The sequence below is a fragment of the Nycticebus coucang genome, chromosome 13 (assembly GCF_027406575.1).
Source record: "Nycticebus coucang isolate mNycCou1 chromosome 13, mNycCou1.pri, whole genome shotgun sequence".
NCBI lineage: Eukaryota > Metazoa > Chordata > Mammalia > Primates > Lorisidae > Nycticebus > Nycticebus coucang.
Window position 1 is genome coordinate 61,039,478 of NC_069792.1, and position 27,283 is coordinate 61,066,760.

Below are 27,283 nucleotides of genomic sequence, written 5' to 3' on the forward strand. Positions count from 1 at the left end.
TCCTAAATATTTTTCTAAATTTGAACAATTATTTATTACTTATTTAACTATAAGAAATTATTTAAATTTTTCTAGAAGTACATTTCTACAAGTGAACTATAATTTCATAATTCCCCTACCCATAAATGTGGATATATACTGAATATTAACATATAGTCTATATTTTATATACATATACAGCTCATATTTGTATAAACTCTTGCTTCTCAATGTGATGATAAAATACAGAAGACAACATGAATGAGAGAATTAAAATGTACTTACAAAGTCGAAGTCTCCATCTTGAGGAACTTTCCAGTTATCAGGAAAAACATTTTTGGACATAGGAAAGGATTCATGCATGTTCTGATTACAGTTTTCGTGACTTTTATTCTTGAAGTCCTGCTTATCAAAGTAGTCCATGAAAGATGGTCTTTGTACTTGTGGTGAAGTTGCATTTCCTTAGGTGAACAAAAAACACAAGGAAGGTATAAACCTTTACATTTAAATAAGTATTTTTAATGAAGTATGATTTATTATGGAGTCATACAATAAATTTGTACTGGTCAGAGTCAAGGCCAACATAGTCAATTTCAAAATAAATAAATGAATTAAATAAGAATGAAAAAAGATGAAAATATCCAGGCCAAATATTCAGAATATTCTTAAACTATAGAAACATTTTGAAATTTTAGCACAATTTTTATAATTTTCTTAAAAATCAATTCATTTGAAATGTATCAGAAGAAGTAAATTGTTAAAACCCGAGTGTTTTTGTCTTTTTCTTACATTTAAGCCTGCACTATAATTGTCTTTGTACATTATCAGCTAAAAAGACTTACTTAGGTTCCTCTTACATTATTGGGACTGCTTCCTTATAGTCTTTCTAATGATTCCCCCACCCGACTTCATGGCTTCACCTGTCATATTTATAAGCAGGTCTTCCAACACTATTCCTCTAAAATGAGATGTAATATTCATAACAGTGACCCAGCCAATCTAGATTGCATTTGTAATAGTACTAGGGCAGCTTAATTATGAAGTTACTATAATAAATAAGTAACACTGTTGGCTCATGTTGAGCTATAAGAGCATTTCAGACAAAATAATGTATGCTAAGACCTTTATTTTTAGTTAGGAATACAGGATAGGTCTGAGCTGATATCTACTTTCTGTGGTGGATCAGGGAGTCTGGAAATCTGTAACTCAGAAAAGGTTTGGGTGAGGGAGATAGAATTATAAGGTAAACATCCTATCTCCTCTTTCCTTTCTCCCCACTTATAGATTTCTGTATGCATTATTTGGCAGATTTGGGAGTTTAGGTGAGACTGCTTAGGTGAGCATTCCAGAGAGGGTGGTAATGGGTATTTATTCATTTAACAATTTTCATCTCATTGCCTTAAAATGACATAATTTTCTATATCAAAACAAGTCTTTATTTTTTACTTTTTAATATGCTTCAATAAAAGCTAAACAACAAGCTTTTATTGACTTCATCTTGATTATGTGGTTTCTTAAAAAAAAGTGGTGAAATACATATAACATAAAATTTACCCTTTTACTTCTGAGTATTCCCAAAAGAACTGGAAAAGCATGGTTTTGAGGAGATATTTGTATGAGTCATTACTAAAGTTTTGAGATACCTGAAAACCAAGAATTATAAAATCCACATGGATAGAAACAAATGAAGCCCTCCCTGCAACACTGATAAGCTGAGCAAGTTGAAACTTCCATGGGTGAATCAGAAAGGATGCTGTCAAATGTGTTTCTCTCAAACTCTGACTCTGCTTTATCAACTGAGTTTATGAAATATTCTAAATTCTTTTTTATCATTTATTGTTTTCAATAATGTTCCTACCATCTTCCCCAGTCAGATTCCATCTCAAGATACAACTTTCTTTCTTCATCCATGAGAAGCAACTCCTCATTCGCTCGAATTTTGTCATGAGATTGCAGTAATTCAGCCACATTTTTAGGTTCTACTTCTAATTCCTATTTCTACCACATCTACAGTTATTTCTTCCACTCATGTCTTGAACCCCTCCAAATCATTCTGGACAACTTCTTCCAAACTCTTGTAACATTGAGATTTTGACTTTTCCCCATAAATCACGCATACTCAATGGCATCAAGAATGGTAAATCTAGGCAGCACCTGTGGCTCAAAGGGGTAGGGCACTGGCCCCATATGCCAGAGGTGGTGGGTTCAAACCCAGCCCAGGCCAAAAACTGCAAAAAAAAAAAAAAAAAAAAACCAAGTAAATCCTTTCCAGAAGGTTTTCAATTTACTTTGCCCAAATGATCACATGAATCACTACCTATGGCAGATGTAGCCTTATAAAATATATTTCCTTTTTTTAAAAAGAGATGGGGTCTTGCTCTGTTGCTCAAGCTTAAGTGCAGTGTCACAATCATAGCTCGCTGCAGCTTTAAACTCATGGGCTCAAGTGATCCCAAATTCTTTACCTAAATAATGTCACAAATACAATGATTCTGACTATCAATGAGTATTTTTGACTGTCTATCCAGACATTCAATATCTATAAGATATTATCTATGAGACGTTATGTGCTTCTTTCAGCATTATTTTTAAATTAGTACATGCTATTAGTACTTCATTACTAGCAACTGTGTATTAATGATAATATATTTGAGAAATTATTGTGACTACTACAATCATTGCATATGTTAGTGGAATTATTGTGACTATTACGGAATATGCATATGTTAGTGGAAACATTGATAAAGACTCCAAATGCAACTGTTTATTAAAGGACCCACTCTCTATAGCTGTTCAGGCTTTTGAGCACTTGAAAATAAGTGTGAGAAGGTATGTGGAGCCCAAATACCCCTTAAAAAGATACTGAGAGATTCCATCATACTGCAGATAGTATAAAACACCAATTTGTAATAACCCTTCAAAATGTGTAACACTCTCAGAACCCATATACTAAGCCCATGAAAAAGGAACTCCTTATGGAGTTCATCATGATAATGGGCAAGGCTGCCTTTAGATACTTTGTATTAATAAGCTTTAATGTTACGTTAAAAATGAACAAAATATATAGGAGAAAAGGTGTAATTTTTTTTTTTTTAGAAGTGAGTATCACTCTGTCACTCAGGTGCAATCATACTCACTGTAGCCTAAAACTTCTGGGCTCAAGCAATCCTTCTGCCTCAACCTCTTGAGTATCTAGGACTACAGGTACATACCACCACACTCACATAAATTTTACAGAGATGAGGTCTTGATATGTTGTCCAGGCTGGTCTTAAACTTTTGGCCTCAAGCAATCCTCCCACTCTGGCCTCCCAAAGTATTGGGATTACAGGTATGAGACCCTGCACATAGCCCAAGAAAAGGTATAATACTTTAATGATCAATAAACGTGTTAAAAATAAAAATTTTGCATGTATATTGTTTGTCTTCAACTTTGTTCCCTGAAATGGAAGGGAGGGAGGAAAGAATTAATTGGTTTATTTGACAGGTTATAATACTGACATTTAGGGAAACACATATTCCCTTAACACTTTTAACAGATTTTTAGTACCTTTGATTTGTCTCTAGGTCTCATTATTAAAGATATATTTCTCTACAGAATTGAAATCTGGTTCTTATGGCAAATTCTTATTCCAAAACAGAGCCTAGGAATTTAATTTTGATTATTCTCTACCTCTTTCCCAGTTTGTGAGAATAATTTTTTTTAAAGTTGCAAATATAGTTCAATTTACATACAACACAAATTTTCTATAAAATAACTGAGTAAATCAAATCATAAAGCTAGGGTAGGGAGGATAATCCCCAGATTATCAAAGAATGCTTTGTTCAATATTCTTCTCTTTTTTCCAAAGAAAAGAGTAATTCTGCAAAAGAATTACATATTTAAGTTCTGTTTTTTAAGTTCTAATTTGTCAGAAAATCTTAAAATGGGTCACATAAAGACATCACATAAAATATTAAATAAATTTTAATATTCAGTATAATAAGGGTTATCAATGTTTATATAGAAAAGTCAGAATCGGAGAAGAGAAGAAAAATGGTTTCTTTGGGAACTATTGAGAAAGTAAGTAACCCATAAAGACCACCATTATCTACAGCATTTGTTAAATATGATCTTATACTTAGAGAACCCCAAAGACTCAACCACAAGACTCCTAGAAGTCATCAAAAAATACAGTAATGTTTCAGGATATAAAATCAATGTCCACAAGTCAGTAGCCTTTGTGTACACCAATAACAGTCAAGATGAGAAGCTAATTAAGGACACAACTCCCTTCACCATAGTCTCAAAGAAAATGAAATACCTAGGAATATACCTAACGAAGGAGGTGAAGGACCTCTATAAAGAAAACTATGAAATCCTCAGAAAGGAAATAGCAGAGGATATTAACAAATGGAAGAACATACCATGCTCATGGATGGGAAGAATCAACATTGTTAAAATGTCTATACTTCCCAAAGCAATCTACCTATTCAATGCCATTCCTATCAAAATACCAACATCGTACTTTCAAGATTTCGAAAAAATGATTCTGCGTTTTGTATGGAACCAGAAAAAACCCCGTATAGCTAAGGCAGTTCTCTGTAACAAAAATAAAGCTGGGGGCATCAGCATACCAGATTTTAGTCTGTACTACAAAGCCATAGTGCTCAAGACAGCATGGTACTGGCACAAAAACAGAGACATAGACACTTGGAATCGAATTGAAAACCAAGAAATGAAACTAACATTTTACAACCACCTAATCTTTGATAAACCAAACAAGAACATACCTTGGGGGAAAGACTCCCTATTCAATAAATGGTGTTGGGAGAACTGGATGTCTACATGTAAAAGACTGAAACTGGACCCACACCTTTCCCCACTCACAAAAATTGATTCAAGATGGATAAAGGACTTAAACTTAAGGCATGAAACAATAAAAATCCTCCAAGAAAGCATAGGAAAAACACTGGAAGATATCGGCCTGGGGAAAGACTTCATGAAGAAGACTGCCATGGCAATTGCAACAACAACAAAAATAAACAAATGGGACTTCATTAAACTGAAAAGCTCTGTACAGCTAAGGAGACAATAACCAAAGCAAAGAGACAACCTACACAATGGGAAAGGATATTTGCATATTTTCAATCAGACAAAAGCTTGATAACTAGGATCTATAGAGAACTCAAATTAATCCACATGAAAAAAGCCAACAATCCCTTATATCAATGGGCAAGAGACATGAATAGAACTTTCTCTAAAGACAACAGACGAATGGCTAACAAACACATGAAAAAATGTTCATCATCTCTATATATTAGAGAAATGCAAATCAAAACAACCCTGAGATATCATCTAACTCCAGTGAGAATGGCCCACATCACAAAATCTCAAAACTGCAGATGCTGGCGTGGATGTGGAGAGAAGGGAACACTTTTACATTGCTGGTGGGAACACTTTTACATTGCTGCAAACTAGTACAACCTTTCTGGAAGGAAGTATGGAGAAACCTCAAAGCACTCAAGCTAGACCTCCCATTTGATCCTGCAATCCCATTACTGGGGATCTACCCAGAAGGAAAGAAATCCTTTTATCATAAGGACACTTGTACTAGACTGTTTATTGCAGCTCAATTTACAATCGCCAAAATGTGGAAACAGCCTAAATGCCCACCAACCCAGGAATGGATTAACAAGCTGTGGTATCTGTATACCATGGAATACTATTCAGCCATTAAAAAAATGGAGATTTTACATCCTTCGTATTAACCTGGATGGAAGTGGAAGACATTATTCTTAGTAAAGCATCACAAGAATGGAGAAGCATGAATCCTATGTACTCAATTTTGATATGAGGACAATTAATGACAATTATGGTTATGGGGGGGAACAGAAAGAGGGAAGGAGGGAGGTGGGTGGGGCCTTGGTGTGTGTCACACTTTATGGGGGCAAGACATGATTGCAAGAGGGACTTTACCTAACAATTGCAATCAGTGTAACCTGGCTTATTGTACCCTCAATGAATCCCCAACAATAAAAAAAAAAAAAATGAAGGCTAAACTTACATTCCTGATGTACCTTATATTCTAGACAAATAGCTCAGTGATTCTTAGGCTGTTCATTTCATATACTGCAGCAGATGCAGCTGAGCAGAGGCTCACTTCACAATGTGGGGACGTTAGAGTGGGGTACAGATGCTGCCCTAAACTCCATCGTCAAAATTGGTTTCATACTAAGCTGTCTCTGCTCCCAGGAGTCCCCGAGAAGATGTCATTCTTGATCCTACCAGTGTTGCAGTGGTTTAAAAGTCATGAATCAGATATAGAACCTTATGAATATACGTACATGAGAACTAACAGTTAGAATGCTAAAAATTGTCACAGACCTATGGAATTTATCACTGAATCATAAGCAGGAAGCTTTTAATCCCATAATTTTTAAGACTTTTTTTTATACTCTTGGGGGCGAGACACAAATATAAGAGGGCTTTTATCTAACAAATGCAATTAGTGTAACCTAGTTCTTTATATCCTCAATGAATCCCAAATAATAAAAATAATTAAAGATTTTTTTGTACTCAGCAACTCAACCAAAAATTTTATTAGATTATATAGGTTCCTTAAGAGTAATTTCTGAGTATTACAATATCTTTGTATGCCATATAGCACTTAGTTCAATGCTGACTTGTTAGAGACATTTAATAAATATCTGTTGAATGAGTACATAAATGTCCTATTTGTTTTACAGAAAATGTCTCAACCTTATTAACAATCAATTTCACTGAAGTATCAATAAAAAAATACTAAACAATGAAAAAAAAAAAAAAAGAAATGTTTCACCGAAGTCTATTTCTATTCTCTAAAAAGCAAATTTATTATTTGTAGGTATTTTGATAAAACAAAAACAAAACAATAACAACAACAACAAACACACATTATGGCACTACAGATCCACTGAAAAGAACAGCACTTGTGACCTATGTCCCTTCCCAAATCTTCTCTCCCCACCCCAGGCGAGGACTCCAATGCTCTTGGTACTTTTCCTTCTATCCAATGCTGACTTCATTGCAGAGACTTTGCAGTTACAGTTTTCTTTGTTTTCTCCTCAACTAGGAGGCATGCAACTCTTAATCTCAGAATCTTTACCAAGTACCTGGTGATATCATCCACAGTCAAGAGTCTTTTGATATACTAGTAACTCTAATCTTCTCCCATAGGAAACTAACATTTACAGAGCAGCTATTCTAGTATGACCTAGATATTTAGGGCAGCAGCATGTACTGGAAGGGTGAGAAAAATAAAATTTCAAGAGTTGCTTTTTCACTACAGAAAAAAAAGTGGGGAAAAGTAATCTTTCATAAAAATTTTCACAAAAATGTGAGCAACTGAGCAGGCATTTCCTTTAGTAATGGGAGAAAAAAGAAAAGGCTAGGGGGAAAAAATGACAGTGTTCTTTCTGCAATGAGTCAACAGAGCAAACCTCCATCAGAGATAAGTAATAGCAATAGAAAGGGGAGAGGCAGACCAATCCCTGGGGTTGACTAAAGAAAAAAAGGAAATCACCAGAAATTTCATTCCAGGAATCTACTTAACATCACCAACAGTCCTGAGCTTGCTCTTAACACTAGCCCAATCAGGAGCTTCTAATCTATGTCATATGGGCCACTAGTACTGTAGTGTCTCAAAGCAGAAGAGGTTGCATACCTAATATCTGCAGTCTTTCTCTTCCTTATTAGGGTTGTGAAGATGTCTCCCTTGTGGCCATACAATTTTGGCCAATGATACATAAAATGAGGGATTCTATGAAAGCTCTGTTTTCTTGATAAAGGCTCAGCTCCTCTGTTTCTTGCTCTTTCCTACTACTTAGAATGCAGACTTGACAGTTGGAGATCTAGCAGTTAGTCTGTAAGCAGAGCAATGAGCATAGTCCCCTACACATGGTGTCCCAGAAAGATCTCTAATGACATCATGAAATCACCATGCCAATGCAGGACCCTGTGCTTCTGAATTTCCTGCTAAGTGACAAAAGGAATTAATACTAACATTGGTAGTTTTCTGATATGTAGAGCCAAATTTGACCCTGATACATTTCTATTCCCAAGTGGAAGATGTAGAAAGAAGCAGAAGCAGCAGCCATCTTCAATTGTACTATAGGAAAATCCCAATTTGAAATCTGAAATCCACTATTATATGTAGTAGTTTAATTATCACTATTTTGGACACATCATAGTTTGAAGGGTCTTTTACAGGCTATGGTAAAATTCTCCTTGGGTTCCATACTCAAAAAACTTTAAAAATAACCCATTCCTAACGTAGAATTAAACATTTTTTTTTTTTTTGTAGAGACAGAGTCTCACTTTATGGCCCTCGGTAGAGTGCCGTGGCCTCACACAGCTCATAGCAACCTCCAACTCCTGGGTTTACGCGATTCTCTTGCCTCAGCCTCCCAAGTAGCTGGGACTACAGGCGCCCGTCACAATGCCCGGCTATTTTTTGGTTGCAGTTTGGCCGAGGCCGGGTTTGAACCCGCCACCCTGGGTACATGGGGCTGGCGCCTTACCGACTGAGCCATAGGCGCCACCCGAATTAAACATTCTTATAGAGAGTTAACATAAGTCTAAAAATCAACAGATAATCTATTTTATCATATTATTCTTTTTGGATGATTTTATAACAAAATATTATTAACTAAAATATACTTACACTTAACTTTTTATTCAAAGTATGTGCCTGCATTTCTAAATATTTTCCATTCCTTAATTTAAAACCTAGTATTAACATTTAGAGTGTATCTTTGTTATACAAAAAGAAGTTAAGAATCATTTAAAAAAAATTTTAAAGAGGAAAACATGTTTATTTTAAAAGTTAATGTGGGGGAGGGGGGCGCATCTGAAGTTGAGCAGTGATGTTTACACAATATAAAATATGTCCCACAACACATGCCTCGAGAGGGATACTTGTTCACAGAAGTGGGACAGGGATGATGATTCTGACTTAGGATTTATTTAAAAGAAAAGGAAATACTGTGCCCTTCCATGAAAAAATAAAGCAGGAAATCTTAACCACTCTCATATGTGATTATGGTTGCTATGGTAAATACTTTTTTAAGCACAAAAAGAATAATCGTATAAAATTGGCATAAATTTCTCCAGCTGCAACCAAATTCTAAGCCTAGCTTACAAAAGTGTATTTCATTTTAATAATAGATTTGATGTTGAAAATTATCTAGTTCCTCAGTTTTGGCCCCAATTCCTTCAACTACTGGCTTATAGAACTAAAAACCCATTAGTAATAATAAAGACAATATCCGTCACTCATTCCTTTGGTACATGTGAGATTTTAAGAAAAAAAAGTTAGTTTCCACTTCTTCTTTTTTTATTATTATTATTAAATCATAGCTGTGTACATTAATGCGATCATGGGGCACCATACACTGGTTTTATAGACTGACACATGTTCATCATACTGGTTAATATAGCTTTCTTGGCATTTTCTTAGTTATTGTGTTAAGACATTTACATTCTACATTTACTAAGTTTCACATATACCCTTGTAAGATGCACCGCAGGTGTAATCCCACCAATCACCCTCCCTCTGCCCACGTCCCCACTCCTCTGCTCCCTTTCTCCCTTCCCCCTATTCTTAGGTTATAACTGGGTTATAGCTTTCATGTGAAAGCCATAAATTAGTTTCATAATAGGGCTGAGTACATTGGATACTTTTTCTTCCATTCTTGAGATACTTTACTAAGAAGAATATGTTACAGCTCCATCCATGTAAACATGAAAGAGATAAAGTCTCCATCTTTCTTTAAGGCTGCATAATATTCCATGGTGTACATATACCACAATTTATTAATCCATTTGTGGATCGATGGGTACTTGGGCTTTTTCCATGAATTAGCAATTATGAATTGGGCTGCAATAAACATTCTGGTATAAATATCTTTGCTATGATGTGATTTTTGGTCTTCTGGGTATATGCCTAGTAGAGAAATTATAGGATTGAATGGCAGATCTTTTTTTAGATCTCTAAGTGTTCTCCAAACGTCTTTCCAAAAGGAATGTAATAATTTGCATTCCCACCAGCAGTGTACAAGTGTTCCCTTTTCTCCACATCCATGCCAACATCTCTGGTCTTGGGATTTTGTGATATGGGCTAATCTTACTGGAGTTAGATGATATCTCAAAGTAGTTTTGATTTGCATTTCTCTGATGATTAAAGATGATGAGCATTTTTTCATAAGTCTGTAGGCCGTGCACCTGTCTTCTTTAGAGAAGTTTCTCTTCAAGTCCCTTACCCAGCCTGTGATGAGATCACTTGTTCTTTTCTTGCTTATACGTTTGAGTTCTCTGTGGATTCTGGTTATTAAACCTTTGTTGGAGACATAACCTGCAAATATCTTCTCCCATTCTGAGGGCTGTTTGCTTGCTTTACTTACTGTGTTCTGAAGCTTTTTAGTTTGATCAGGTCCCAGTACTGTATTTTTGAAGCTGCTTCAATTGCCCAGGGGCGAGCGGGGGGAGGGTCCTCCTCATGAAATACTTGCCCAGACTGATTTCTTCGAGGGTTTTCCCTGTAATCTCTTCTAGTATTTTTATAGTTTCATGTCTTAAGTTGAAATCCGTAATCCAGTGAGAGTCTATCTTAGTTAATGGTGAAAGGTGTGGGTCCAGTTTCAGTCTTCTACAGGTTGCCAGCCAGTTCACCCAGCACCATTTGTTAAATAGGGAATCTTTTCCCCACTGAATGTTTTTAATTGGCTTGTCAAAGATCAAATAATGGTAAGTAGCTAGATTCATCTCTTGGTTCTCTATTCTGTTCCAGACATCTACTTCTCTGTTTTTGTGCCAGTACCATGCTGTTTTGATCACCATAGATTTATAGTATAGTCTGAGGTCTGGTAGCATGATTCCTCCTGCTTCATTTTTATTTCTGAGTAATGTCTTGGCTATTCGAGGTTTTTTCTGATTCCATACAAAACGAAGTATTATTTTTTCAAGATCTTTAAAGTATGACAGTGGAGCTTTAATAGGGATTTGCATTAAAATTGTGTATTGCTTTGAGTAGTATGGACATTTTAACAATGTTGATTCTTCCCAGCCATGAGCATGGTATGTTTTTCCATTTGTTAACATTTTCAGCTATTTCTTTTCTGAGAGTTTCATAGTTCTCTTTATAGAGATCTTTCACGTCCTTTGTTACATAAGCTCCCAAGTATTTCATCTTCTTTGGCACTACTGTGAATGGAATAGAGTCCTTAACTGTTTTTTCAGCTTGACTATTGTTGGTATATATAAAGGCTACCGATTTATGAATGTTGATTTTGTAACCTGAGATGCTGCTGTATTCCTTAATCACTTCTAAGAGTTTTGTAGTAGAATCCCTGGTGTTTTCCAGATATACAATCAATTCATCTGCGAAAAGCAAAAGTTTGATCTCTTCCAACCCTATATGGATACCCTTGATCACCTTTTCTTCCCTAATTGCAGTGGCTAAAACTTCCATTACAATGTTAAAGAGACAATAGATAGCCTTGTCTGGTTCCTGATCTGAGTGGAAATGATTTCAATTTAACACCATTCAATACGATATTGGCTGTGGGTTTGCTGTGGATGGCCTCTATCAGTTTAAGAAATGTCCCTTCTATACAAATTTTCTTAAGTGTTCTGATCATGAAGGGATACTGGATATTATCAATAGCTTTTTCTGCATCAATTGAGAGAATCATATGGTCTTTGGTTTTTAATTTGTTTATGTGCTGAATTATACTTATAGATTTACGGATATTGAAGCAGCCTTGACACCCTGAGATAAAACCGACTTGGTCATGATGTATAATTTGTTTGATGTGTTGCTGGATTCTGTTTGTTAGGATCTTGTTGAATATTTTTGCATCTATATTCATTAGTGATATTGGTCTATAATTTTCTTTTCTTGTTGGGTCTTTTCCTGGTTTGGGGATCAGGGTGATGTTTGCTTCATAGAACGTGTTGGGTAGTCTTCCTTCTTTTTCTATATTTTGGAATAGGTTGAGTAATATAGGTACTAATTACTCTTTAAAGGGTTGGTAGAATTGTGACGTGAAGCCATCTGGTCCCGGGCTTTTCTTTCTAGGGTGGTTTTGTATGGTTGATGCTATTTCAGAACTTGATATGGGCCTGTTAAACATTTCTACTTGATTGTGGCTAAGTCTTGGAAGGTGATGTGCTTCCAAGTATTGGTTAATTTCCTTCAGATTTTCATATTTCTGAGAATAAAGTTTCTTGTAATATTCATTAAGGATTTTTTGAATTTCTGAGGAGTCTGTTGTTATTTCGTCTTTGTCGTTTCTGATTGATGAAAGTAGATATTTTATTCCTTTTTTTCCTGATTAGATTAGCCAAAGGTTTATCTATTTTATTGACCTTTTCAAAAAACCAACTTAGTTTCCACTTCTTTCATGTATTTCTCAAAACATTTTTACAAGGAACTGTGAAAATATGCGAGTCCGCCCATAATTATTAACTTTCCTAATTTGCATGTCATCTAAACAGGTGAAGCCTTTATGAAAATTTAAATACATATATAGATTTTAAAAATACTTCAATAAAATCTAATTTGTTTAATTATTAATTTCTTAGCACAATTATGACAATAATCGGGTGTAGAGTGATGTGAATGAAATAACAATTACACTTTAGCATAGTATGTGTCAACATCAAAGGGATTTGCAGTGATTACCTAATTTTGTTCTTCTAAAAATATTTTAAGATGTAGGTGTTCCACCTGATTAATGATCTTAGAAATTTGTACTTTAATTTGCGCCAAAAATATAGTGAATACGTATAAAAACCAGGAAGTTGGGCGGTGCCTGTGGCTCAAAGGAGTAGGGCTTCGGCCCCATATGCTGGAGGTGGTGGTTTCAAACCCAGCCCTGGCCAAAAACAGCAAAAAAAAAAAAAAAAAAAAAAAAAAACCAGGAAGTTAATACAGAAGCTACTGACATTAGTTTTTTTTTCCTTCATTATGCTGTATTTTATTTTATTTTAAATAGAAGAGGACACACATAACATGGAGAAGGTCCACAGGCTATTCAGAAAAGAGATTAAAAGCTTAGAAAACAATACCTGCACAAAGGTTAAAGAGACTGAAATTGTTTAGCTAGGAAAAGAGAAGTCTAAGAAACAATTTAATAAGTATCCATGTGCATATGAAGGAGTCTTGCACAGAAAACAGTGACCAGCTGTTTTCCATCTCCAATGAGGGCAGACTAGAAGGAAACAGACAAATTAAAGTCCCACAATTTTAGTTAAATAAAAGGAAGGATTTCCTGTGCAACTAATGGCCACCTTTCTATGAAAACCCTTTCTTCACAGGCCTTTACACAAAAGAGTTTTTCACTTGTACACAGAAGGCTAATATTTACACATTTGTCTGTGGTTTGTGGTAATAAAAAGAGGCATCCTACAACCAAAATGACTGCATCAATAGGCCTGAGCTGGGTCCTACTTCCTCACCCATCCCACTGATCATGAGTGTACAGACAAGCAGACTTCCGTGAACTCCATACCTTACCTGGCCACCTAATACTTCTGTAGAGGAAAATGAAGGGTTTCTAGCTGCCCAGAAATATTATGTAATAGAATCTAACTGCAAGAGGTACCTGTAGTTTACTGCTATCACCTTTATTGCTATGTCCTGGGCAAGACTAACCAGTTAAAGAGTAATACAACAGGTTTTCATGATAAGGTCTCTGGTAAAGTGAGAAAGTCACTCTGCTACCCTTGCTAATTATTTCTTGCCATCTGAAACTTGATCCTTAGTGATTTATTTCTTTGGCTTAAGGTTTTATAATTATGGGGAAAATGTAGTTCATGAACATTAAATGTTATTAGGCATTTTATACCAATATATCTGATTCTTTTCTGAAACAGGTTTTTGGAGGAAAGCACATGAATCAGAATTGAGAGAGAGACGTTACTCAGCAAAGAATGAGACATGAAGTGGATGCTCACAGCAAATTCTCTCAGACTTATAATTTTGTCAAGGGATATTGGATGAACCAGGCCTGTGGGGATACCTAATGGTTAGTCTTCCCTTCTTGTATCTCTCCTAAACCCTTTGTAAATCAATCTAATATCTGTTTCCAGAATAAACTCCTAAAAATCTAAAGCAGAACCTCATTTGCTTTCTATTACAATTAAGTGAAACTGCATATAAGTGCTATCCAAACTACAGTGGCGCCTGTGGCTCAAGGAGTAGGGCGCCAGCCCCATATACCAGAGGTGGTGGGTTCAAACCCGGCCCTGGCCAAAAACTGCACCCCCCCCCAAAAAAAAAAAACCAACAAAACAACAACAACAACAAAAACAACTGAGATACATTTTCAAAATCATTATATACCCCAGGCATGTACAAAGAAGACATTTTATAAATAGAGATGTTTTGTGCCTGTGGCTCAAGCGGCTAGGGTGCCAGCCACATACACCTGAGCGGGTTCGAATCCAGCCTGGGCTCGCCAAACAACAATGATGGCTGCAACCAAAAAATAGCCAGGCATTGTGGTGGGCGTCTGTAGTCCCAGCTAATTGGGAGGCAGAGGCAGGAAAATGGCTTGAGCCCAGGAATTGGAGGTTGCTGTCAGCTGTGACGCCACAGCATTCTACCCAGGGCGACAGCTTGAGGCTCTGTCTCAAAAAAAAAAGATGATAAAAAATTGATACAGATGTTCAATTAAAATTATTTAACCCAGAACTTAATAATTGATAAACCGTTGTGAAAATTAAATGTAAGTTAAATAATATGTGACTTCAACATGACTAGTCATTTCTCCACCGGTGCTTAATACAACATGGTCTACACCTATATCACCATCCAGCTCCCTCTCTGCTGATGTGCTCCAGTGTTTCTCTCCATCATTCTTAAACGCTTAAGGTAAGTTCTAAATACAACAAACAGTCCGGATAAGTTCTGGTCCCTAACAGCACAGTGAAGCTGTTTATTTCCTTCTTCTATAAAGCCCATCAGTCCTAACTGTACCTCAGAAGTACTTGTAGAGTTTAAACATTTTTTTAAAGTATATTTTAAAAATATAAATGCCCAAGCCCTGCTCTGGACTGCAAAACCAACATCTTTAAGAGCTACTACTATGATATACACTTACTTGTGTTAGTTACTTAGACCCAACAGCAGGGTTTATCGTGTAAATTAAGCCCGCTGCTCCAGCCTGTGGAGATCTTTTAAGATCTTGACTCTATCTTAAAATGTATTTCTATTTAGCTCCACTTCATGTCATTTGCGATTCTGATGAACTTTCACCCTATGATTTTATCCAAGTTTCTATGAAAATGTTAAGCTAGCCAGGGCTGAGGTCTAGGCTATAACATACAATGAGAAGTCTATAGATAAATGACTATTAATACTATGGTTGAAATTTTAGTGGCTGAAATACTGTACTGAAATTTAGCAACCACTGCCACTCACCTGCCTCTGGGGAGCCTTTGTATTATAGAGGCTAGACAGCTAAATACTATCTTTTCCAGACTCCTTGCAACTAGAGTCCTGAGTAACTATACTGTTTCATGGCTGCGAAAAGGAAAAAAAAGAACAAAGGTTATGTGCCTATTTCTTTAGTTATTTCCTCTCTCAAGCAGTCATAGAGACCTGGAGGATCTTAAAGTGGCATTCTAGCATTTAGTCACCAGTTTCACAGGTACTAAGGAGTGGTTGCAGTAATACTGGCTGCTTTCTAATCTCTGAATAGCAAGAGGAGTTAACTTCAATCTGTTATCACTGAACCCAGCAGTCCCTTATAGGCTCACTTGGGGTGTTACTCCTGGAGTCCTAGCCAAGACGACTTCCTCCTCCAGTGTTTCCTTTGATTTTGTTAATGTCCTGTGACTTAAATCTCTTTGTGTTTAAAATACCTAGAGTAGTTTCTGTTTCCTCTAACAAACTCACAAATATGTGTGAGCACGTTTAGGTGTAACCATTCAACTCTCACAACAGTACATTCAGCAAGGTCATACTATGTAGTGCCTACAAGAACATCATTAAAGACCTTGTCATACGCTTCTCCAATATTGTTCCGTACAATATCCAAACCTTGCATTTTCTCTGATCTACAGTTTAGCAATGCTGTTGAAAAAAGAAAATTATATTATTCTGATATGATTTGTTTCCAGTAACCTGTTACCTTGTAACGATACTGATCTTTCCTAAAAGACTCACATATATTCTAGAATCCTGCCCAAGAAGGACATCAAACTCACCAGCTCCAGAGTAGTAATGTGATTTTGATGTCAAACCTGAGTCTGTATATAGTTTTCATCATTTACTTGCTATGAAATCTTAAACAACCTTCTAAAGTCCCAGTTTCTTTAGTGGTAAATGGTAGTGAAAGTGCTATTTTATAGGATCCTTGTGAGGAGTAAAATAAGATAATATATAAGTCTTGAACACAATGTTTGGCCCACAGAAGTACCTCAACTGATGATAGCTATACCATGAGAAATTTGCTTTTTTCTCCCTTTCTAAAAATAAAAAAAGTAAAATTTAAATTTACTCTTCATGGTTTTGTGGCAGTTTCTTCATTTTCTCAGAGAGATGTCAAATTTCACGAATAGTGGAAAATAGTTCTCCCAACTCAAGTTTATCTCAATGTACATTATCAAACATACTCCTAGTCAAGAGATGCCAGACCAGCTGAGTACTCCCTTGCCATTTCCTTCCCTCATCTTGCCTTTCCAATCCCTCTGATTCATGCCCGGGCTATTCAGTTAATTTTGGAGATCATCATTCTCTGTAGATTCCCCTCTGGCAAGCTTACTGAATAAAGAGAGATGGAGCAAGGTTTTGTAACTTCTTTACTGTTGCTATACTATGACAATTGCCAGGGGTTATACTAACATCACTTGATTAGATTTTGGGGAACATCAATGTCCCACACATTATAGAATGAAGTCGATCTTGCAGAAACTTAAAATTCATGAAAAGTTAGCTCATGCAATTTAAAACTTGCTGAGGCACATTAAACAACTGCAACTATATAAACCACTATCTGCTCAACATAAAAATGGATTTTCCATAAAATCTGTGAGAAAAAGTCATACCTTTATAATTTAACAAAATATATTTATAATTTATGTAGATAGACTTCTGTGATTGTCAAAGCCAAAAGTCACTATACAAAATATGTGGAAATACGTGATGTAATTTTAAAGTGTAAAGTTTGATAAATCATCATCACTATTTCTTCCTTGAAATATAATGCATTGTAATGTAACATGATTAGATTCTATAAAGACTTGTTATTTTAACCACTCTACTATATATGTTGATGTTCAACTATATAACTACACGAAAAACCTGTTTATATAGTTTTGTAGGAGCTCACAGCTAACAAGAACTTCAACAAAGTACTCGATGATCTTCTAATAATATGCCAGGAGTCATAACATTTGAGTAAAAAAGAAACTGATCAGCTTATACAAAAATGGTGCTACATGCTGATGGGAAATGTGTGAGCTGTTTCACCACAGCGTCTTTTTGATCTACGGGGCATGTGGCTTGTACCCTAACACTAGCTAGCTTTGGAGGCTGTAATATTACTCTATGCAACTGCATAAGGCATGTATGTATGGATACAGAAGGCCTATTCCAGTCAGAAGCCCACCTAGGAATTTTAGGAACCCTTTAAGATTTAGGCTGCTTTCCAGGGCAAAGAGACTCGCCAGTGGCAGTGGGTAGAAAATTCATGCCCCACATCCAGGAATAACCACATAGCCGTCTGTTTGCACTCTGTGCTTCCCAGCCATCCTCTTTCATAGATCACCTGCCCCATAAAGAGCTATGTATAAAGAAGGTATATGAAGAAAGCAGTGGCAGTGAGCTAAGAGACTTGAAGCAAGTAAGGTAAGACCTCACAGGGGAGTAGAAAAAAGAAAGGGTGGGCAAAAAGAAAACAGAAATACCAGAAAGGAAATTCCAATATCCACTTTGCAGTGCCAACAACTTACATGAAAATTTACAACTTTCTAGGCTCTACAATGGTAGAAATCATGTAATCCTGTTTCTCTGCCATTTAGAAGCAATGCTTGTCTAGTGCAGTGGTTCTCAACTTCTTTAATGCCACGACCCTTTAATACAGTTCCTCATGTTGTGGTGACCCCCAACCATAAAATTATTTTCGTTGCTACTGGGTCGCAGCATTAGGAAGGTTGAGAACCACCGGTCTAGTGCTTAGACTTTAACATTAACCACACAGGCCTAGGGTAGTAGGAGGAAGGGATGAGAAAGGTCCATTGGCATGATGAGAAAATTAATGCATTTTTGCTTATCAGTGTGAAATCAAAACGTCCTACATTGTTTAACTGCAGTACCTTTAAAAACCTGTTTTTTAAAAAAAAGAACGCTAGTTTGTGAAAGTATCCCTATCTTAATCACTCTGCAAGCAAAGGAGGACAGAGGGAATGTCTTACTCATCACTCAGACCCTGCAGCACCCCTGGCCTCGCCCATGATAAGCAGCAGGAAATATGAACGGAAGCAAATCTTCTGGATGAGCATCCCTGTCTTTCCTCCTTCCTGGTGTTTCTTATTTTCCCACCTCTGCTCCTACTTCTTTTTATAGCTTGCACTGCTTTGTCTCTGTGGCTTAAGTGATAATTTGGACAACATGAAATAATATTATTTTGTATTTATTGGAAAGGAATACTAAGTTCACTTTTTTTAATTGGAAAAGTAAAGGTTAGGGACCCTATCTTTTTCATTCTAAAATGCTTTACAAATTAAATTATGGGTTAGCAGATTCAACAGAAAAAAACTCCATAACGCTACGTTATCGTAAGATGTGTTGTTTTCTCCTATGTTAAATTTTTAGAAGTTTACTTGTGCCATACTATTTTTTACTGTTACATAAAGCCAAGAAACACCATTTTTGATAATTGCCTATATACAGTAACAAAGAACTATCCTGGTTTCTAAAGAAGTATACTTTTAAAATATTCAGTGGGAAAAGCCACATACTTTTCATAGTTCCATCTTCTTCCTCCTCATCCTCACTGTTTATAACCATGGTCCCCAAGTCAGATTCTAACATTGTGCTATTATGTTCAATCATGGTCTGTGCCCCTTCACTCATCGTGCTTGTGGCCCGCATGGTGCCCACGCTTTCAGAACTAGTCTTCACCATGGTGTGGGAATCCAATTCATCTTCATCCTGTAAGCAAAATATTGCAATGAAGGAAGACTTTTCTAAGACAGCTGGACTTCTTAATTCCTTGAACAATAGTATGGATATATGATAATTTTAGTAGTTCTAAAAATACTACAATTACTACTAATTTTAATATAAAGACACACATGCAAATGTTGTAACTGCCAAAATTACCCCAAATAATCTAAAGTTTTAGGTAGTTACAGATTAAGCAACAAAACTGATGAATAACGGCTTTTTTTAATTTATTTTTTATTTTTTTATATTATAGTTGTAGCAAGGATTACTATCAAACCCACTCATTGGGCCAGAGACCCTTTGTGGTGTTAGCGAAAAACTTGCCTCTTATGTAGCACACTACCGAATAACTGCTTTTAAAATAAGAATATAGGTAAGTAATTAACAAATGCAATCCAAAGAATACCATGACAGAATAATTAAACATACAACACAGAAGATCTTTAAGATAGAAAATATCGGCATTTTCTATTAATACAAACATAATAATGTGTATAACCCTGTATAATAACCATTAGCTTTTTCTTTTAAATTGTAGCAAAATATACATAACATAAAGTTTATAATTTTAACCCTTCCCCCCCCCTTACCCTGAGACAGGGTCTTGTTCTGTTGCATTGGCTAGAGTATAGTGGCATTACCACCGCTAACTGTAACCTCAAACTCCTAGCTCAAGAGATCCTCCTGCCTGAGCCTCTAAGTAGCTGGAATTAGATGGCACATGCTATCACAGGGTTTCACTATGTTGCTCAGGCTAGACTCAAACTCCTGGCCTCAGGCAATCCTCCTATATTGGCCTCCTAAAGTGCTAGGATTACAAGCATGAGCCAGCCCATTTTAACCATTTTTTAAGTGTGTAGCTCCACAGCATTAAGTATACTCACAGTGTTGTGTAAATATCACCACTACAGATTTCCAGAACTTTTTCATCATCCCAAAACTCTGTACCCATTAGATAAAAATTTCTCATTCCTTCGCTGGTAACCTCTATTCTATTTTTTTTTTTTTTTTCACTATGAATTTAACTAGTCTAGATACCTTATCATACAATATATGGCCTTTTGTGTCTGGCTTATTTCACTTAACATAATGCTTCCAAGGTTCATTCATGTTATAGCATCTATTGAAATTTCATTCCTTTTTAAGGCTGAATGATGTTGCAATTTATATGTATACCACATTTTATTTTCCCATTCATTTGTGGATATTTGGGTTGTTTACATCTTGAGTATTGTGAAAAATGCTACTGTGAACATTATCGTAAAGAGTTCCTGTTTTCAATTCTTTTGGGTACATACCCAAAGAAGTGCAACTCCTGGATGATATGGTAACTCTATATTGAATTTTTTTAGCCCCCAAACTGTTTTCTACAGTGCCAATACTATTTTACAATCCTATGAACAATGTATAGGATTCCAATCTCTCTATATGCTTGGCAATACTTGTTATTTTCCATTTTTTAAAAAATAACAGCCATCCCAATGGATATGATCTCATGCCTCATCATGGTTTGATTTGCGTTCCCCTTAATGACTACTGATGTTTTCACATGCTTATTATTTTCCCTTTGCATATCTTCTTTGGAGAAATGTCTATTTGCTCATTTTGAAATGGGAATTTTTTTTAACATATGTTTATTAGGTTTCCATTTTTTTTGCCTTCACAAAATTAAAAAGGCTTAAATTTTAATAATGATAACAATGTTTAAAATAAGGACTAGAAACAAAAACCTCGTAAAGAATGAACAAACATAAATACATTCAGAAAAGGAATCAGACAATTGCTACATCGAAATATTAAGCAATAATAATAATAATGCAAAGAAAGTAACATTCACATTACCAAATAAGAGTATGTCTATTATAGAATGCTTTGACTCAGTATGGAGTCATCAGTTAACTTATTATTATTTTTTTAAGTCTCAAAAAATAGATAATTAATATTTATAAATAAAAGTAAAAGATAATTTTGAAAAATAAATCATGCCACATCTTATAGACAATAGAAAAAGAAGAAATACTTCAAAATCATTCTACTTGATCTGGGTACACCTGATATTAAAATTGGAGAAAATATATTATTAAAAAGGGAAAATTTTAAATTAAAAGGGGAATTTTTTCTTTTTTATTGTAGTGGAGTTATTATACATCCTGGATATTATATATTCTAGAGATTAATCCTTAATCACACAGATCATTTGCAAATATTTCTCCTATTGTGTCTTTTTACTCTTGATAGTATCCTTTACTACACAAAAGTTTTTAATTTTGATAAAGTCTCATTTACTTATTTTTTTCTTTTGTTGCCTATCCTTTTGTTGTCATATTCTAGCCGTTAGTTTTTAAATGCTTCACAGAAGCATCAAGTCGGTTATGTAAATATGAATAAAAAATGCTTCATAGAACATTTACTGAAAGCTATATTGGATAGGGCCATAAAACTAAACTAATACATTCTGTTTGAAAGACCAAGAACCTGCTGTTTAGAAAAGCCTGATTATGCACTGAAATTCACTTACCTCTATTCTACTTTTAGTAGAAACATACAAGCAAAATCTAGTTCTAGCAGAGGTCAAAATGCAAATGTGAAAAACAGGAACATATACAATATTGTGTCTCAGCAACTTAAGCGGTTTGACCTGACAATAGTTGGACAGCTGGTTGATACCTCTATTCTTCCTATGCCTACAAGATAAGCTCGGGCGTTATATCGCAAAATCTTCTGTTGTTCTTTCATGACTTTCTATATTACAAAATCTCTTCATTCTCATACCTTCAACTGAAATTTTTCTGTCTTTATTTACTACTTAAATGTTAATGATTCTTAAAATTTGACATTCCCAGATTAAATATTATTTCATCCATCTCTCTAGCCCCCTCTGGTCTTCCTCCATTTGCAACAACCACCACAAAACATAGTAACCTTTACTAGCTACCCAAGAGTAAAATTTCAGTGTCTTCTTGTATGTAGTCTCTTTTATTCCTATATGCTACTGGTCAACAAGTTCTTTAAGGAAAAATTTTTAGAAGGAAAGATGATGTGAAGACACAGAGAAAAGACACCCATCTATAAGACAAGGAGAGAACCTCAGGAGAAACTAATCCAAGCAAACACCTTGTTTTACTTGGGCTTCTAACCTCCAGACAGTGAGGAAATAAATTCCTATTGTTTAATATTAATACAAAAAAACTCTCTCAGGCTCTACCTCATTTCTTCTTTTTCATTTCAACTGCTACTGTGAATATTCCTCACCACCTCATACCAAGACTACTGTAGCTAATGCTTCCTGACTAAAGATTCTCCCATCTATCCTTCTAGTATCAGACAGACATTAGTTCAAATCCTGGCTCAAATCACTTACTAGGCATAAAATCTTTAGGCTAGTTATTTAAACTCTCGGAACTTTAATTTCTTTCACTGGTGTTATAATGACTAAATGAGAAAAGGAATGCAAAAATGCCTGCATGTTACCTGGAACAAGAAGTTTCACATCTTCCCCCAAGAACACAGCATTATATTACTCTTTCTTGAATACTATTTGTATCTGTCTCCTACTGAAGAATCTACAATGGTTCACAGTTCTTGTCTACTTTAAAGCTAAACATTTCGGCCTAGATTTTAATGCCCTCTATGTTCTATTCTTATTCTACCTGGCTAATCCTATTTTCACATTTTATAGGTATATATCTTCCAATCAGGCAGGCTTACTTTTAAGTGAATCTCTCTCTGCTGGGAGTCTGTATGGTAAATCCATAAGATGCTATGCTCTTTAAGACTTTATCTGTGCTCATGTCTTTTCCTCTACCTAGAATGCCCTTCTCCCTATCCATTTAACTAAATCCTTACCTAGTCCTACAGATAAGCATCTTATTGTTCCATGGCTAATTTAGTCTTTGTTAATTATCTTCTTTTCCAAAATTCTGTAGAATTTACAACCTTCATTATATACTTTTGCATAAAGTTATTACCTCATTTTATAAGCAATTGTTTTTCTTTTTGAGACAGAGTCTCACTATGTCACCCTTGGTAGAATGCTACGGTGTCACAGTTCACAGCAACTTCAAACTCTTGGGCTTAAGCGATTCTCTTGCCTTAGCCACCCAAGTAGCTGGGACTATAGGCACTTGCCACAATGCCTGGCTATTTTTTTGTTGCTGTTGTCATTTTTGTTTAGTAGGCCAGGGCCAGGTTCGAACCCACCAGTCCCTGTGCATGTGGCCGGTGCCCTAGCCACTGAGCTATGGGTGCAGAGCCTAAGCAATTGTTCTGTGAAATCTTTTACAAATGTTAAATAATTCGTGGACAAGAATGCCTTACAGAACTTCTGAATCCATTAAAGTGCTTCAGTATTCAAAACAGTGTTTGTGAGAATTGTCAGAATAAAAATGGAGTCATTTGTGCTTAAAACATAAAAACAACTCCACACACACAAATAGGACTTGGTTCTTTCGATGCATAAATGCCGGACAAGAAAAATAATCACAAAATCACAACCTTGTACAACAGCCATCACAATCTTACACAAAACATACTTCTGTGAAATGTCTGCCCAGCAACTTCCTGTCTGACCTCAGACTGGTGCCATCCCTGTTATTGATCCTTGTAGCTAAGGATAATTATCTGAAGACAATTATTTAAACCTCTCTATTTTTCCTTTAAAAACCTTTGTCTTCCTTTATCTCCTTGCATATACACAAAGTTTACTATGGTACCTATGTTCCCATGACAATGCCCTATTCCCAAATAAATACTGCTTTCTTTTAGAGAGCCTCTACTCTGACCATTATTTAGGTTAATACGTTCAAGAAATACATTCACTTTTTAATGGAACTATAAAATCACAGACCTTCATAGTTGGACAGAAAACTAATTCAACCCCTCATTTTGTATCTGAAAGCACTCAGGACAGATTTCCCTGAATTCACACACCTACTTAAAAGTAGAACTGGAACTAAGAAAGAAGTTTTTATTTCTTACCCCATTATTCCGCTACATACATGAACCATACTTACACTTAAATTTTTATTTACTTCAATGCTTAAGTTTGAGGTGCAGTCTTATAATTTTAGCAGGTTAAGTCACCAGCTCCTATTCCCAAAGAGTCCCACACAAATTATTTGGCCCCTTCTAGTCCACCACCATCTTCTGTCACTTGGATTATTAAAACTGCCCCAAACTGTTTTCACTATCTCCATTCTTGCCCCTTTTAGTCTCTCACACACAGAGGTAGATCGATCCTTTCAAAAGACAAATCACATCATGTTACTTTCCTGCTAAAAATCGGCATTTGGCCTCTCATCACACTTAGAATGAAATCCAAAGCCTTTATCACAGCCAAATGTGATCTGTAACATCTGCCAATCTCATCTCCTATCACATTCCTTCTTGCTCACCACACTCTAGCTGGGCTGGCCTCCTTTCTGTTTCTTGAGTATTCTAAGCATATTCCTTTTTGAAACTTTAAATTGGCCGATCTCCCAGACTGGAATGCCTTCCACAAGATAGCCTGATAAGTCTCTACCTAGATGTCATCTCGTTAGTGAGACATTTTCTGACCACCAATCTAAATTAAAGCTACCATCATTCTCTGTTCTTCTGTATTTTGTCACAGTCTGTACCTGGTCTTCTCTGCTACTACAAATGTTAAGTTTGATGAAGTCAAGAGACTTCTTTTAACCTCTGAATCCCCATTGCTAAAATACCTAACACACAGTAGGTACCTAATATTTATTTATTGAATGAATCAATTTATATTTTCATTATTAATTCATTTAACAAGCATTTATTGTACATTTGTAATAGGTCAAGTAGCAGGCCAGGTACTGGAGATGCAAAAATGAAAAAGACATAGTTTCACTCAATTTTGTTTTTTTAGGGAGTCTGATCTGAGGTCTAGGAGAAATCTACTGACATGTGAACAAGTGTCACATCTGTTAAATGCTGTTAAGTGTTGACAGTATAATGGGAATACCATGATGAGTGCCTCTAACTCTGCCTTTAGCAAGGAAAGAAGCCCTCACTGGGGAGGCTGCCTAAGAGTTAGGTTTTCAAGGATAAATAGACTATATATGTAACATAGATTCGTAAGTTTGGGTAGGGCATTTTAAATTAAACTCTTTTTAAAATCAGAACTACATTCATACACATTCCTTCTCAGCTCAGACACCCTAAGGCTGAATTAGGTATCATGCCTTTGCATTCCTACAGCACCTTGTACTTACGCTGATCATACACTTACTGCATGATACTATATATGCGTTTCATCTAACTTCTCCATTTGACTCGAAAATCTATTAAGGGCCCTAACCAGATCTTGTTAACACTTATATTCCTAATATTCAGCACATCTTTATTATGTAATCTATTGAATGCATGTTGAATCCTTCCTTATAAGGTAATACCAAAGTACTAAACTAAGGACAAAGTTATGCTAGTTTCTAGTAATAGAATGTCTTGTTGTATTATAAAACGCTGGCTATTGAAGATACTCTGGGATAGGAAATAATGCTATTAACTGAAGTTATTCATTTGATCATTCACTTAATAATGACAAAAATAGTTACCAATGAGTTAGACATACTATGCTAAAGTATTTCTATAAGCTATTTCTCTTTAATCCTCTTATTAACCCTCAGAGCTAATACTGTTGGTCTTCTGTAAAGGAACCTAAAGCTCAAATAGGTTTAATCATTTCTACAAGGTCATATAACAAATAATTAGAGAAGCAAGAATTCTGACCATGTCTATCTGAGTCTTAGCCCAAGATCTAACTTCCAATTATATAAGGCTTTTAAACTATCCATAGCATTTTTCACACTCAATTTAATTTATACCACAGATTCATTAGAGCACATTTCATTTTGCTAAGAGATGAAGAAAATAACATACTCATAAACAGACTGATTTGTACTTGGTCAAAAGCTAATTTAAAAAAACAAATGGGGTTTATTCTTTCCAGTAGGCCCCACTGAGGACGGAGGAAAAAGTTATTTTCTATCAGTACCTTTAAAAAATCTGCTAGGTTAATATTTTATCATGGCTGCGACTAGTTTATCACCAAAACCCTAAGTCTATTTTTATATGTGTGAGTCATATGTCTCTTATCCTTGTTAGATTCAGGGCTGTTACCATTAAACTTAGTAAGAAACATAACATCTAGTAGGTATAAAATAGTACATTTAGCTTTCCTATATTATATATCGATAATGGATCTACAAAGAGATGAGAAGCTCGTACTTCTGAATTCACACAATTGGCTTAAATAGTCTATAACTAAGTAAAAACACCGAATCAAGTTTGGAAAGGATTGGTCTTACTGAATATTCCTTTTACTTACGTGAGTCACTTTGCTTAAGAATGCTAATCTAATTTACAAATTGACAGTTTAAAAAATAGTAATTAAAAAATTGCATGAATACTCAATGCACTAATGACAGGGTGACACCCAAACAGAAATTAATAAAGTACAGATGGAATGAGAACTAGTTTCTACAAAGTTAGAAAACTCAAACACTAAAACTTTGGCAATGGTGTTGAAAACTTTTTAGCAACAGTTTTTACTTTAAAAAATTATTAACTCTAAACTTATTCTTGATATTTTAGATTATTAGTAAAATGACATTTGATACTTTTCACATTTTTATAATGAAATGGTTGATTATAATGTTTTTTCAAAGTTATACTTCACTTACACAAAAGAAAGGCAGAAGAAAAACATGTTGATACTTTATAGAAAAAGGTCTGCAGAACAGATGCTTCCCTACTGTCGAAGAAGCCAGTTCCAGTAAGGAATACAATAGCATTTTCAATCAGTGGCCATCATGTGCCAGGAATGCAAAACAAGAGTCCTGATGATAATCCAGCTTATGAATCATAAAATCCACATGGAATATAAACATTTGAAAACATTATTAGGAAATCCTTTTCCACTGCTAAGACAGATTTATGCTATAATAATCTGAGAAATAATCAGAGACTTTGCATTACATATCTTTACATTTGCAATATCTAATACCTTAAACTATTCTCTAAATATTCAGTTACTAATTGAATGATTTTATGGACACTTACAGAAACATTTTAGAAAGTATTTGTCATTTATAACACTAA

The 27,283-nt window shown here is 35.4% G+C and overlaps 1 protein-coding gene across 2 annotated transcripts in view; it reads right to left on the minus strand.

Annotated features, from left to right (window-relative positions):
• Nucleotides 1-27,283, minus strand: part of STK3 (serine/threonine kinase 3) — a 393,987-nt gene that overhangs the window by 107,233 nt on the left and 259,471 nt on the right. For both annotated transcript variants that reach the window (XM_053559237.1, XM_053559238.1), the window contains 2 exons: nucleotides 18,967-19,159; nucleotides 265-440 (listed from right to left, as the gene is read on the minus strand). In XM_053559237.1, coding sequence (XP_053415212.1) covers nucleotides 265-440; nucleotides 18,967-19,159 — 369 coding nt within the window. The remainder of the gene's footprint in view (nucleotides 1-264; nucleotides 441-18,966; nucleotides 19,160-27,283) is intronic.